Here is a 15,314-nt window from a genome sequence, read left to right on the forward strand (position 1 = left end):
AAACTAAAGATACAAAACAAACAGAAAAAATTGTTCTGGTACATATGATGGTATATGATGGCGCTGACTACTAGTGAAGAGCTTATGAAACACAGCGGCAGGAATCCCTCCGTCACACACACAAATACAGATCTGCTGCGAGGAGTCGCGGTTCTGATGCCTGTACCAAACTGTGATAGGCAACATCGCGACTATGACGAGAAAAAACAGATATGCTTGAGCAGTCTGTCCTTTTTAGGGACTCGTCTTGTGACATCATGTCCTGTTTTTTGGTTTATTTACATGTCTGGTCCATGTTGCATTCATATATCATTCGAACCGCACCAGAGGTTGTTTTGAGCGGTCTCGGTCCGACTGTTTGGTGCGCATCAGCGTTCAGATGGCAGAGTTCACACAAATGAACCGCACTAACAGAGCAATCGCACCAGGGTTCACTTTAATCCAACCAAGCATGCCAAGTGTCAACACACTAAATGTTGTGTTATTCAACCAGAGTGGTCCGCTCTTGACTTCAGAGTGGAATCAAATGCATGAAAGCTAGTATATAATAAATCTTAGCCAGTCCTTTTTGTAAGCTTGTAATTATTAAAGCTTCCTTCTGGCTTTTTGCTTAAGATCAATGCTGAAATCTGTGAGTCAGCTGCCATCAGACCTAGCTTGTCACCACAACATGCTCTTTCTCTCACATGTGTCACAGGGACACTATCAGAAGCCTTGGCTATCAAAAAAAGAAACATCCTCCGTTGACATCTCTGACAAAGAAGCCAATTAGTAAGCCCTCTCATGGCGCAGACCTGTTCTGGTGTATGCCAGAGAGAGCTTTTATTCTGCTGTACAAGGACATCTCCCCATGGAGAGATGACGTTGATGCTGAGAGCTAGTGGCGCGAGGGTGTGAGTTTCACGAGGGCGAGCGGAGGTTGGTGTGATGGACCTTTTTGTGTGTCTTTGAACACCGATCTATACTGAAAAAGCAACAAAACAGGAAGTTATAAAAAGGATAACCTGCCTGTCCACTCCTACACAGTTTTTCCTGCACTGCAACGTGACTCTGAGAGATGATTCAAGGAGGCTGGTTCAGTCTGTCAGTGAGCAACACATTCCCTCATCATTCACTGAATAGTAGTACACCACCATTTAAAAGATTTGAATGTTTTTAAATAAGTCTCTTATGCTCAAGAAGTATTTGCTCAAGTCTTATTATAACTGTTTTCTATTTAAACATGCAAGCAAAATCAACGCATTCTCATCCTTGGGCGTCACATACTGACGCTTTTGACATTTCGTCTACATCGAACGCACATGGCACCCTTTAGCGTCAATATGACACGCACAGAGCTTTGTTCGGTTATGGGTAGGTTTAGGTCTGGTGTAGGGTTAGGGTTAAACTGCTAGGAGGCGCCTTCTGGCCCATTTCTATCTGCGTCTCATATTGACGCTAAAGGGTGCCATGTGCGTTCGATGTAGACGAAATGTCGAAAGCATCAGTATATGACGCCCTAGGATGAGAACGGGCTGGCAAAATCACCATATTGGAATGATTTCTGAAGGATCACATGACACTGAAGACTGGAGTAATGATGCTGAAAATTCAGCTTTGCATCACAGGAATAAATTACATTTTAAAATATATTCAAATAGAAAACAGATATTTTAAATTATAATAATATTTCACAATATTACTGTATTTTGGATCCTTGGTGAGACTTCCTTTTAAAAAACAATTAAAAAATCTTACCAACAGTCTCAGTAGTCTGCTACCAAATGAAGAGATCATGTCAGATTTCTATAGAACAGACATAAGTCAAATATTTAAAAATTATTTTAAAAGTTAGGAAGCCTTTAAAGTGACAACTGCAAGGAGGTAAAAACTTTCCATTAAGCACTAAAACTCTACATACAAAATAGTTGATTCTTTTTGAGCCAGCCAAATCCAAATTGGGAAACCCTTTGCTATCTTTGCGTGAATTTCAGGAAGAACTACCAAAGCACCCTACTGCGACCTGTGGCCTGTTCTCCTGAAGAGCGAGTGTGAAACCAAGTACATAAAACAGTGAGGAATGACAGCAAGTGACACAGAGAAAGTATTAGAAAGAGAATGACTGGTGCAGTGACAGGAGAAAATGCGAGATTTGGGGCCAGTCTGTACCCCACATATTTAAGAACATAACTTTACGACCTCTATAGACAACTGACTTCATCTGGTGCCACTCTGCTGCTCTGAGTTTTATGGAAGCTGTCTTTCAGAACTTTGTAATGTGGCATTGCAATGCATCATGGGTCATGAGTGAGCGATGGTCTCATTGCCTGGATTCATTGGCTGGATTCATTCTGCAGGCGCAGTTTCAATCACGATCCATGATGCATGGTAATGTACTGTAGCTGAGGCATTTGGCGATATCCAGTCCTAAAAATTTACTCAATTTGTATAGCAATCATGTCAGACATTAGCTTTGGCTCAGCCAACCGCATTCCATAAGCTTTACATTTCACCTGACACAAATGAATAATGCAAATATGCAAATAATGTCTCCCGGAAATGCGATTAGTCATTCCGCTCTGATGTCAACATTTCATAAAGGTCATCAAAATCATCACCAGGCATTATCATTAATATCCAATTCATATTTCAATGAGCGAAGAGGACGCGTCAACACATTTAATGTGTTCTCTCAAAGCCCTCAACTTTCATCAAGCCAAATAAAGCTCTCGTTGGGGCTCAGGGGCCTTCGGAGCCCGCGGAGACATCGGAGCGCCTCTCCTTTACTGATGAGCATCCTATCAAATTTCAGAGAGGGAGACATGGCTGACTGACTAACCACAAAGTCAAAGGCTCATTTTGGAGTTCTTTCACAGAGAAGGAAAAGATGTAAGCTGTTTTAGCGCGCTCCTCCCGTTGCGAGGGGAATAAAACAGCAGCCACATCAACGGTGGCATGAATAATAAATAATGTCATCTCAGAAACAAAGAGATGGATGGAGCCAGAGAGAATGATGGAGGAAGATGAAAAATCGGAGTTTGCATGCAAAGGCCAGAAAAAAAAAGTAAAGAGAGAGAGAGAAAAGAGGGGGACGTCTATGAGAGAGGGGGACAAAGACTGAGAGAGGGCGCAAGAGAATGACAAAGAGAAAATTCAAGAAAAATTGTCATAATGTATGAATTAAGAAAGAGACGACCACCAAAACTATCGTCAAGTCAGCGTTGTCCTCCTAAATAACATTAAACACAAAAATCCTAAAACCAAAGCAAACCAAAACAAAATAATAGTTGGTTTGTCTGACAAGGGAGTAACTTCTAAAAAGTAGTTCATGTTTCAGCTTAGTTGGCATTAGCCATTTATTAATATTTTACAGTATTTACAGTTTTCATATTTTTTATATTAGTACAGTGCGAGTAATCATATTTGTCTTATGCAATTGTTTTGGGGACCTTTTTCTTACATTAGTTAACCTTGTATTAGTTTTTGCTGAAGTATCTATAATTGTGAAAATTCACTGATATTTAAAATACCTCATTTTGTGAAATACACCTTTGATCATATACCAATACACATATTAAATAATCATGATTTCAATATTGACCGGAAATAATCGCGATTATGATTTTAGCCATAATCGAGAATATTTCATACTTGATGAAATAACTAAGTTTAACTATGTTTCTGAGTAAAATTGACTAAATATAACAAAATATAACATGTCGTTATATTTTATAAATGTTCATCAAAAGGCAACAAAAAGAAAAACTGACAAATGACAGAATGCAAGTGGTCCATATAAAGGAAAAGTGACATTTTCTTGCAAGGTGATGCAGTGAGGGACTGGGAGGTTTTAATGAGAGTTACTCTCTGCTCTCCCTCTGCCATTCCTCATGGGAATAACCTTTACAGGATACCTATTCCTAGATATATTGAGTCCTCTCTCCATTGCCCAGTGAAAAAAAGATGCTCTTGTGGAAATCCAGAAGGCAACATTTCATTTTGCCACACATGGCCAGTAGACACATGAAAGCAAATGCCCCTCTTCAAAAAGCAGGTCGACCAAAGCAATGGACCCTCGTATTGATTTCTTTGTCTTTTATCTAAAGCTGCTGAAAACAGATTTCGTTTGCCGGTTGGGGTATGAAAACAAGGAATAAACACAAGGAAACAGGCCCCTCGAAACCTAAACTCTTCCTGCAAGGGTCACAAAGCTTGGTGAGTCTCCAAAACAAGAGGCTGCCAAAAATGATGAAAAAATAAGACAATAAAAATTCACAATTCACACTATTTAGTTGGATGTTCATGTTCTTGGGTTTTATCGTGTACGATTCACCAAAATAATAATAATAATAATAAAAGTTTTCTGATCTTTCATCAATATATAATTACTTGCTTCACTGAAAATAAAAACTGAAAATAAACTGTCAGTGGGGTAAGACTAATGCCATTTTCAGCATGTTTAGATGTAAAAAAACACAAGAACTGACAATAAAAAATGTAAAATTGAGTTTGTTGATCCAGAACAGCAATGGTGCATTTCTTAACACTCGAGTTCCCTGTGAGAACAGTGATGTATGAATTATCTACGTCAAATGTTTGGGTCATAAAACAGAAATGGGAAACTGATTAGAACACTGCCACTTTATTCCCGGGCCCTGACCTTGTGTGTGTTGTGAATGGCATGTCCGGAAATCTCTGGGATTTTTTCGCTCATAAAAGTCAGAGCTCTCTGAAGACCACACATGGGATGGAGAATAAAAAAGGGCCCAAAAAGAGACACTGGCATTACTGTACTTCTCTGCCTGCCTGATGACTCTCAATCAAACACACACTGACATTGTGTTAAATGTGTTCTCAAGGGAAAAACACACTGATATCTGTCTCGGTCACCATTGTTCAATCACTAGTATTTAATAGGTTAAACTAAACAGGGCTGTGTTTCCCAAAAGCATCGTTAGCCTAAGTTGATCGTAGAGAGCATTGGTGGCAATTGTTCTACGATCAACTTAAGCTTGCAATGCTTTTGGTTTCAATTCTGTGGCAGTTCAGACTAGATTTATAGTGGCACCTCACTTATGCATACATAGTATATACTGCATTCTGCCTCCTATTTTGAAAAAAAACCATCATACTATTTCCTGTTTATTAGTCACACTAGAAATACAAATTCAACGTTGAGTGCATTATAGTAATAAGATTTCCAAAATATGATTCGTATGGCCATAATGTGCTAATTATCAATATCCTTGATATTCTATTTTGGCTCATTTAAAAATTATTTGGCTACTAATAAAAGTGTCTAAAACTTTTGGCCATTTTATGTCCAATGGATTATTAAATTCCATAAAAATATACTATATTGCATTTAAAAAAGAACTTTCAAATGTCTTTTTATTTACAGAATGTATTTTTCCCTTGTTTGAAATCCAGAATTTCAATCCTAAACTATGAAAATCCATAATAAAAACGTAAATTATACGTTTAAAACTATGATGATCTAAAACAAAAATTTAAATCAACCTAAATATCTTAAAAAATATCCAAGTGATGTGCATCAGTTTGTTCCTCATTTCTTCCACAACTAACAATTTTGCCCCTAATAGTTACTTTAAGAGACAAAATAATCAGGGAAAACTGAAATACAAGACGCGATGTGTGAAAGTAAAAAAAAAAAAAAAAGTCACTTCCAATCAAGTTGTGTTTATTCAGGATGCTCTATGAAAATAGATTTAGAAAGACAAATGAGTTTGCTATTTTGTTCCAAAAAAAAGTTCAACAATTCAATGTGGTGGAAATGACACTGTGGCGGTAATGTTTCAGAAGAATTACAAAAATGTGCACAAAAGTGTGCTCTAAGCCAAAGTCTACACATAGTTTGAGCTGGAACAGACTGCTACTGTCCAGGTCGTACCTGAAGCTTGACAAGTAAAAAATTATATCGCACACCCTACTGAAGTGCTTACAATGGACATATGTAGTGACAAATACCTGAACATTCTATACAGAAGACATTCACCGGGCGCTCACCAACACAAAATCGCATAGGCGTCAGTTTATGACAGAGAAAAAAATAAGTGTATTTTCAGGCTGTGATGGACAGCACAAATTGTGTGTGGAGGTGACTGTGTGATTCCATGTCCTTTCCACCGCTCACTGCAGGAAATTGGGAAATAACAGTCCTGTCACACTCGTCCAATTCAGCCTTCATTAAGCAAATCATCTCTCTCTCTCTCTCTCTGCCCACATTCTCCACCATCTTCTTCCCAGCAACTCAGGCAGCTCTACCTCAAACAAACTTTGTTTATTTAGAACACACAACCGAGGGTATTTGCTGACTGTCGGAACGAGGAAGTGAGCGTGCAATCTAACACAGAGAATTTCAAAAGGCACACATAGACGCTTTATGGCACAGACTGTTAAGCCAATTATCGAAAGGAGTCATTTCGGTCAAGCAATTTTAAACCATCAAACGACTAAAGACAAAGACGATATGTTAACAAGCGCAATGCAAAGCTGCTCTTTAGAGATTAAAACCAACGTATGTGTCTGCAGGCCTCCTTGCAAAGCTCACTTTTGAGAAATAGCTGCGGGTGGTGCTCAGCAACACATTGAGGAGAACTTTATCATCATAAATTATGCACGGGGTCCGAGGCATCTCTCGATTAAGAGCAGCCATGATACCGTGAGAGTAGCCAAAGATGGAAAATGCATTGTCCCAATTTGCTAAACATGGCCTACTTAAGAAGATCTATTGCGCGGCGTAGATGAACGAGTGAACCCAACTTCACGATCCATCTCCAACAATACGAGTCTCGAGGAACAAACAATTGACTTTCAAATGAGGTGTTTAATCAGATGGTGCGAGAACATTCTCGAACACAGGACTCACATGTAGTGCAGGTTTGGGTTCTGAGCGAAGGCTCGTGGCTGAATCACATGTAAGTTGCAGTTCGCAATGGTCCTGAAATGGAAAGGACAAACAAACAGGTATTAGTAGTTTCCCAACTATTTTGACATACTTTTTTTTCTTGCTGGGCATTTTTTCAAAGTTGAAACAGTTTTAAAAGTTGACATAAAATTTTGAAACATGCAAAATGCTGAAAAATGGTCTTTAAAGACGCCTTGGACAGACTGACAAACATGATTGCAAAATAAATTGCTGTAGATCGTAGGTCACCGAATGGCTTATCATTAATCACATGCAAATAAAACAATATATTGCCTTCTAAAGCCACTTTTTGTGATGATTATTCAATTTTGTTTATATTTGAATTATATCTAATTAATATAAAGAACATATGTATGTGTTACCGGTCCTACTCAACCCGCTAAAGACCACAGCCTCTAGTGTCAGTCGCTAGCGTGCCTCTTGAGACCAGGGGAGTGAGGTTTACACGCACAACTCTTATTGCTACGTTCCTTTCACAAAATACACTCACTATGTATTTCTATTAAATAAATACACATACTGGAAAACCACTCATTTATCTCTGATTCTAGCTTTTTCCACACACAATTTTTTCATCTGCATGGGAGCAACATCAAAAGTGTGCAGCCACGCACACCACGCTTAGCTTAGAGAAAATGTTTGTCATGACAAATATGTAAAATGAGTGCAAGATATGTGATGGTATCTTGGGAAATCTTGGTATACTTGCGCTACAAAAAGACATTAACCACCTGCGGCAAAGGACAATTAGGTTATGCTAATGTCAAATGCTGCACTAAGTAAAAAAAATATCTTATTTGAGCAAATCATAGGTATAAGAGGAGGTGAGCTGGTAAAAGAAAAGTGAAAGACCAGTTCACGTTCTTCATTTTAAATGGATCTGACAGCAGCTAGGGGCTAAACGGGCTGCTAATTGTCTAGCCGTCTCGCAGCAGTGTCAAAAGGGGAAATGTGGATGTAAAAGGAAAAAAAAAACATCATCTAATCTTCGCTTCCAGTCTGTCTCCTCTCCTCAAGTAACATCATTAAGGGCAGAATATCATCAAGAGCCTGCATCCTTGCTTCTGGAGTTATTTACGCTGGCAGCTGGAATCAATTATGTATATTGAATAAAAAAAATTTCATTGGCATTTGTGAGATTATTTGCACGAAGCACTCTCAGCTCTTGTTATTAGGGGCTTTTGCGGGGCCGATTGCAGCAAAGTATTTCTTTTTGCATGAGGTTGGAGACTTAAGCCCGATGAACACAATGCTTAATATGGATGATTATCAACTGCTAATTTTGAATCACGAATGGTGGCCCAAATGGATGTCTCATATCAGACTGATTCTGAGGAGGGTGATTTTAAGACACAAGATTGCTGAGCATTTTATTTAGAGGATAGGAGTTTTTAACATGCATGCCCAAATCCTGTTTGCTCCTTAAAATGCTGATATTCGACTGCAACATACAAATGCTGATTCATTTCCTATGTCATTTCATTAATTACTGCTACCTTGATCACTAGAAAAAAAAACAATAAAAGATGATAAAAACATTAGAATCCACTAGAATTTGAAGAGACTGAACATTTAAAGAACGTTATTGTGCGTTGGTGTGAAAGCTTATATACCGGTAGTCATCGTTCTTGGTGTGAACGGTAAATGTTCATATGATAATCCTCTTGTTGTTCTAATCCGATCTGATTTTCTTATGTTTTGAAAAAAAGTGGTGGTCTAAACAATGTTGACAGAATATTCATCTATGGGTGAACTATTCCTTTAAAAAAGTATGTTCACTGCCTGCTTTACACGGGCGGAAATAGTGCAATGTGTCTAACAAATATCGCTTTTTTTTACGGATAAGGTGCAATAAGCCAAATTTGCATCAAAAGTTCAAATAATGACAATGACTAAATTTACTAAATTGGGTGAAAATGACGCAAGTTTTTGCATTAAAATAGTGTGCTAAATGTTTGATGAACCTGCATTTGTATTAGAATGCAGGAACAGCAAGAGCGCAAGCATATGCAAATTTCATGCCCGTACCAAACTTTAAGTTTCAAATTTTGGGCTGCAAATTTAAAAAATGAAAAAAAATTCAGCATCTGAAATATCGGAGACTGACTTCTTGACTCAATGCGAAGAAGTCCTAGGAGTAGTTACTTATGCATTTGAAATGTTTTATATGTTATTTATTAAAAACACAAGCCCCAGTGTGTGACTCATGTTGTGGACTCTGACATAAATTCGCATGCTAAAAGCCTAGAGTGATCACACATTCACTGTGGGGGAGGAAAAAAAAACCTGAATCTTCTCAGCTCCTGTGCCAGACCGTGACCAGGTTCTGCCACGTCACCTTAATAGTGCGGGTTACAGTTAACTGCTAATGAGAACCTTATTAATCATTTCTCCATTAACCAGTAGAGCTGTAATAGGAAGTAAGAGGAGGTTTGAGTGGCTCTAGTGAGGGAGGAAGCCCTACTTATGAAGAGCCAAATAAAGATATGTGCATCACCGTACTGAACGAGGTAAAGCAAGTCTTGACCAGATGGAGAGTGTTGGGGGATGTAATTAAATTTTCTGGCTACTTCAGCAGCATTATTTGATCATTTTAAAGCAGGCCTTGGGGAGACACTTTTTATGTGGGACTGGCTAGAATAAGCCACTGTGAAACTCGCCCATGCAAGATTGCAATCGCTAGCAATACGTTCCTGCAGATGTCAGATCAAAAAGATGTGGTACTCACAGTCTCTGAAGCCCATTGTACAACTCCATGTCAACGCCCCTCAACTCCTGCAAGCCCGACCAGTTCTCAATGTGTCTGCAATAACAAATCCAGAATATAGAATTAGAAGATATGCATCTAGAAATTCTCATTAGCCTGCAGAGAAAGGGAAGATGTTGTAATTTGTTAAAAGAACGAAAACTAATCAAATTTTCAATTTATCATACGGTACAAGTGGATTTAGCACATCAAGTGTATTACATCATCATGATAAATGCACAATATGTAAAACAGATTATCTTTTTTAGATTTGCTAAAGACTACATTGTTGCAGTGTTATTAAATTCTTTTATTTATTTATTTATTTATTTAAAGTATTTTATTCAATTAAGAGAGTGTTAGTTCAAGGAAAAAGTAAATGTAAAAATAGTATAAATGAGCATGCACAATTATCCACTGAGAAATAAAATAAAAACTCCAACTGATGAAGAACGTCTGATAAAGGCATAAAACGTTTTATTAGATCCCGAAGAACAAAAATAGACAGTGTTCATGATTTTTATCAGTACTGGTGCCAGTAGTTGACTGAAATAACTAGACCTCTTCAGCGCAGCTGCGACAAGAGCCAGCTGGCATCATCACTTTGTGAATTAGCACCCATTAAAACACAAGCCTCTGATTAATAAATGTTTTCAGAAGTTTCACCAACGCCATAACTATGTTTCTAGAAGTTCCCCCAGCTTGAACACTTTGGGCATCCGCTGATAAACGCTGATAAACACAGCCGCTCAAAAGACAACGAGGGCATGCCGGCGAGTAGACGCAAATCAAAGTTCTGTGTATCACATTTTAATGAAATATTAAAATCTTAAAACCAGTTAACTATAACTATTAATTTCATTACGTAGACAACAAAATATCAAACAAAGAGGTATCTGCAAACAGACAACCTTTGCTTGACCAGGCTGTTTAATGGCAATACAGGCGGTCATTTCCCATTCACATGGGACTGAAAGTTACACCTCAGTCTTCCTATCCTATTTTCATCCTGATTCTCTTGGTTTATATTCACAATGGCATGTAACATTACACTTATAATCCTGATCTCAACTGAGAAGAATCTACATCATCCTATGCATTTTCTGTAACCTTCCAGTAAATGATATACTAGGGACCTCTGTCATGTTGCCACGCTTATTGCAGGACATTTTAAGGGAAGCCTCAGAGTGTTACATTACATATGTGGAGTGTGTTGTTCAAGCATATTTTGGGAACATATTTGCAGCTGCATGCCACTATGTGCTGATGATCATGGCCTTTGACAGATATGTGGCTATATGTAATCCATTGCAATACATGACTATAATGACCAATAAAATGATTATTAAACTATCAGCATCAGTTTTCATGGTGTCTATCATGTTAGGTCTCACTATACGCCTGTCTCGCTGCAGAACTAAAATTGAAAACCTTTTCTGTGACAATGCCTCACTGTTTAAACTGTCTTGTAAAAAAATGTGGTCATAAATAATGTGTTTGGAATAATTTATACTGTTATTGTCTTTACCTTCTCACTTGGGTCGGTGTTTATAACATATACCAAGATTGCTTCTGTATGCATAACCAGCAAAAACAAAGCACTCAACACCAAAGCCATAAAAACATGTAGTACTCATATAGCTGTTTATATCATCATGTTTGTTTCTTGTGCCACTGTGGTATTTCTCCATCGTTTTCCAGAATACTCTGACAGCAGGAAATTAGCTAGTATGTTTCACATTGTACCACCAGGACTAAATCCTTTAGTATATGGTCTACAAACCAAAGAAATAAGACAAAAGTTTGTAAAGTTTTGGTACAGAAATAAAGTTAATCTGAAGTAAATTAATTATAAAGAAAAAAAATCCATTATAAAATGCCATTTTCTCTGGATGAAAACGAGAATATCAATAATATTGTAAAAGTGCTACTGAGAAAATTATTTAGCCCATACTTTTTCTCCACAAAATAATCATGATCAATAATCATATACACCCCCAAAACGCTTTTGATAACTTTTAATCAGCCTGGTATAAAAAGATGATCTGAGCCAAATCTGGTGAAGATATTGCAAATATTGCAGAAAGACACAGTATATGTGAACAATTTTTGTCGTTGATGGAACATGTTCTGTTAAAATGAGTTATTGTCTGCTTCATATCTGTAAAATCAGCTTGAGTAGTTTGAACTGATGATTGTTTTTGATAATGCAAAACATAAAAGCTGTGCATAGCATATTTAGTTCATTCAATGAAGCGTATGCAGTTTTTTGTTTACTTGTTTGTGTAATCGTGCGTGTGTGTGTGTGTGTCTGTGTGTGTGTGTGTGTGTACTCGTCTACCTATCTAAGTGGGGACCTTGGTGTCGTTACACATTCACCAACAGGGGACCGCCGAGCCAAGTGGGGACATTTTTCAAGTGCCCTGTTGGTCGTGCTTTAAAACATGTTTTTTTTTACATTTTTGACCAAGTGGGGACCTACATGTGTGTGTGTGTTTAAGTCCTTACTCAGCAGCGCTCCTGTAGGCTGGAGCAGGAACTGCAATGGCCCCTTAACACACGTCGTTCACACTTCTCTATTGTTTGAATGGCTTGCTGTCCTAGAGAGGCTCTGAGACTGTAGAGCTGCTGTTTAACTGGCTGCTTAGTTGAGGAACTTTCAGTAACACTTTATAATATATCCATGCTATTAATCAGACATATTAATAGACATTAATAAGCAGTTTATAAATACAGCTAAAAATGCTTTATTCTTGTTTTATAAGCATATCTATAATGTGTTTAATAAATGTATTTTCATACTTTGTTAATGATCAATTTATCATTTCTAAATGAAATATAGCTTTATTTACAAACCAGTTGTTTAAGAGTTGTCAGTGGTTCATAAGATCACTTAGAAAGTGATCGTTATTACTACTTTATTACTGATCTATACTAACTTTAATAACAAGTCTGTGTGTGTCGGCACTTCTGTTGGAAGCTCTCCCAGTGCTGACGTTACAGCGTGAGGCAGCGGTGATCACAAGCTTATGAATCTCTTAACTGCTGTTCTCACAGCAACCTTTGTGTTTGTTGGCTGACGGTTGGTTTAAGGGCGAGGAAAGTGAGTGCTTCACTGACGGGGTTTCACATCAGTGTAGCCGCGGACATCCCTGTGTGCTCCAGCACTGGTGAAGGGCGTTATTCCAAGGAAGTAAACACGAGTTTTTCATCTTTCTTCTCCGGAAGGATGTCTTTCCACCTGTACGCTGCTGGATGTGGTCATTCCCTAGCCCTCTGTGATGGTCACAATTTCTGTGTCCCGTGTTTGGGCATACAACACGCTGAGGCAGCTTTTGTGGATGGTGCATGTTTTCTGTGTGAATCTCGGTGTTGAGATCTAGACTCTCGTTCGCTCGCGAATGTAGAGTCCCTGATTTGGTGCCACTCTCTCGCGGGTGGTGTGAGTCAGGTGATCGAAAGAGTTGTGTTTGAGGCTCCGCCAGGAGATTATTCCCTGTGGACTCATCACAACTCCTTTACATTGATACCTTTGGATTCTAGTGTTGAGCGCACTGATTCATCTGTAATGGGTGAATTAGACGTTCCATTGGAAATTCACCAGGGGGATAGGATGCCGACCACTACATTTGAGGGCGAGCTGTATACTGTCTGGGGACGATTCCCCCATGCTGTCCCCCCTGGGTTGTACAGCATGGCCTGAGTCAGATCCACAGTCGTTAGCTATGCTGAAACGGGCCGCCGAGGCTGTCGGGCTCGAGTGGAATCCTCCGCCCGGGCCTGCTCAGTCTCGGCTGGATGATTGGTTTCTTGGAGCGGATCGGGCTCTGCCCACCAATCCAGTACCTTTCTTTCCCGAGATGCATGGGGAGCTAATCAGGTCATGGAAGGCACCCTTTACAGCTTTAAGTGACCAGGATGGCTCCTCCCCCCTCGCTACCCTTGAGTGCGGCGTGACGAGTGGTTATACGGCGATCCCTCCGGTGGAGCGGTCTGTTCTGGCACACCTGTGTCCGACGGCCGCTACATCCAGCTCTGGAGAACTGTGTTTCCCTTCACAGGCTCTGGAGTTGTTGTCTGCTTTGTTAGACACGGCTTATGGAGCCTGTGGGCAAGCCGCCGCCTCTATGCACGCCTTGGCCTTGTTACAACTTTTTCAGGCTAAAACACTCCAGGACGTGCAAAAAGGGTGGGCCAGACTGTCAGCTCATGGGTGAACTCTGTAAGGCAACTGACTTGGCTCTTGTCAGATCTTGCCAGTCCAGGAGGCAAGAGTAAGCGTCCCTGATACAGGCTAAAGTCTCAGGGACGAAAGTTTCTCTGGTGGTTGTTGTTCCACCATTGTCTCTCCGGAGTACAGTGGTGTCCGAATCGCCAAAAGGACAGAAATTCTCAACCCTGGGTTTCAAGAGGTTTAGATTATCAGACACCCCAGATCAGTCTGGCCTGCCTCAATCCCCTCTTGTGTCGCCAGTTGGCAGACGAGTACAGTTCAAGGACCCAGGTTTGCCTCCTCCCGTACTCAGTGCCACCAAGTAGAGGCAGGTTCGTGTGATACGAACACAGACCCCCCTCCGCACCACCTTAGGGCCCTCCGGGTTGGGTCCCTGCCCTCCATTTCGCTGCCCTCCTCCTGGTACGTCAGTGGTGCCACGAGCCCCCCTGGCCAACCAGTCATTTGCAAACCAAAAATTAGCCTGGATAGATCCAGGAACAGAACATCTGTGGAGATTTCCAGAGATCAAGGAGAATGAAAAAAGAGACTTATTTCAGTGTAATTCTATGTGGAAGTTGCATGTCTTGTAATGGTGATGTTCAAAGCAGGCACACATTTACAAATGTTTCAAATCGCTAAACAACTTTTCTAGTTGGGGGAGAGACCGGAACGCAGAGAAAAACTGTTTTCCTAATCAATGGCGTACTGTGAAATGTGGTTTTTGGAAGCCCTTGGGTTTGAAGGACCCTCTTGGCTGCAGGAGAGTGTTTTCCAGTGTCAGTGACGGAGGGTTTTAGATGAACAGCAGGAGGCTTCTGCCTCACCAGCATCTGTCTTCAGCTGGCTCATGTGCCATAGAGGACAGCCTGGAGACATATGTGGATATACTGTACCAGAACCTCATTATAACAGTAAACAAATATCAATGAGATAAAAAATTACAAAGAGAAGAAGTGGTGCACTAATGGAATAAAATAAATACAATGATAAATAATAAATAAAAGAGTAAAGAAACATTCATGGTTCTTTTGTTATTGGCAAGAGATGCAGGCAGGAATTTACTACAGTCAGTGTTAAACGGATCACAATTATCCCCCGGTTTCACAAAACAGTCTTATACTAGTGCAAAATATTACTATATGCAAAATGATGAAAACCTCTCAACGGTACAAACTTTTAGAGAATATTAAAAACACTTAGAAAATGCAGAATTTATAACATTATAGAATTTGTATATTACAAACTATTATTTCTGTTATGACAACTCTTGAAATGTTTGGCATGATAATGGATATGACAATGTTGATATGTTTGGTCTTGGCAGAATAGATCTGCTACACTGCTGTTATTGCTGCTTCATAGCAAGTACAGCACTTACTTCAAATATATATTTCTATAGTATTTTTTATAAAATGAATCGCAGT

The 15,314-nt window shown here is 39.4% G+C and overlaps 1 protein-coding gene and 1 pseudogene across 2 annotated transcripts in view; one reads left to right on the forward strand and one right to left on the reverse strand.

Annotated features, from left to right (window-relative positions):
- ntrk3a (neurotrophic tyrosine kinase, receptor, type 3a) overlaps positions 1 to 15,314 on the reverse strand; it is a 206,034-nt gene that overhangs the window by 146,073 nt on the left and 44,647 nt on the right. Inside the window, exons 2-3 of the mRNA XM_081355621.1 lie at positions 9,657 to 9,731; positions 6,869 to 6,940 (exon numbers count right to left, since the gene is read on the reverse strand). Of these exons, the coding sequence (XP_081211747.1) occupies positions 6,869 to 6,940; positions 9,657 to 9,731 (147 nt within the window). The remainder of the gene's footprint in view (positions 1 to 6,868; positions 6,941 to 9,656; positions 9,732 to 15,314) is intronic.
- On the forward strand, positions 10,709 to 11,518 carry LOC308684215 (olfactory receptor 52N5-like; annotated as a pseudogene). The gene has a single exon. The product of its transcript is annotated as an olfactory receptor 52N5-like (transcript).

This window comes from Scardinius erythrophthalmus, assembly GCF_964197995.2.
Source record: "Scardinius erythrophthalmus genome assembly, chromosome: 24".
NCBI classification, from domain to species: domain Eukaryota; kingdom Metazoa; phylum Chordata; class Actinopteri; order Cypriniformes; family Leuciscidae; genus Scardinius; species Scardinius erythrophthalmus.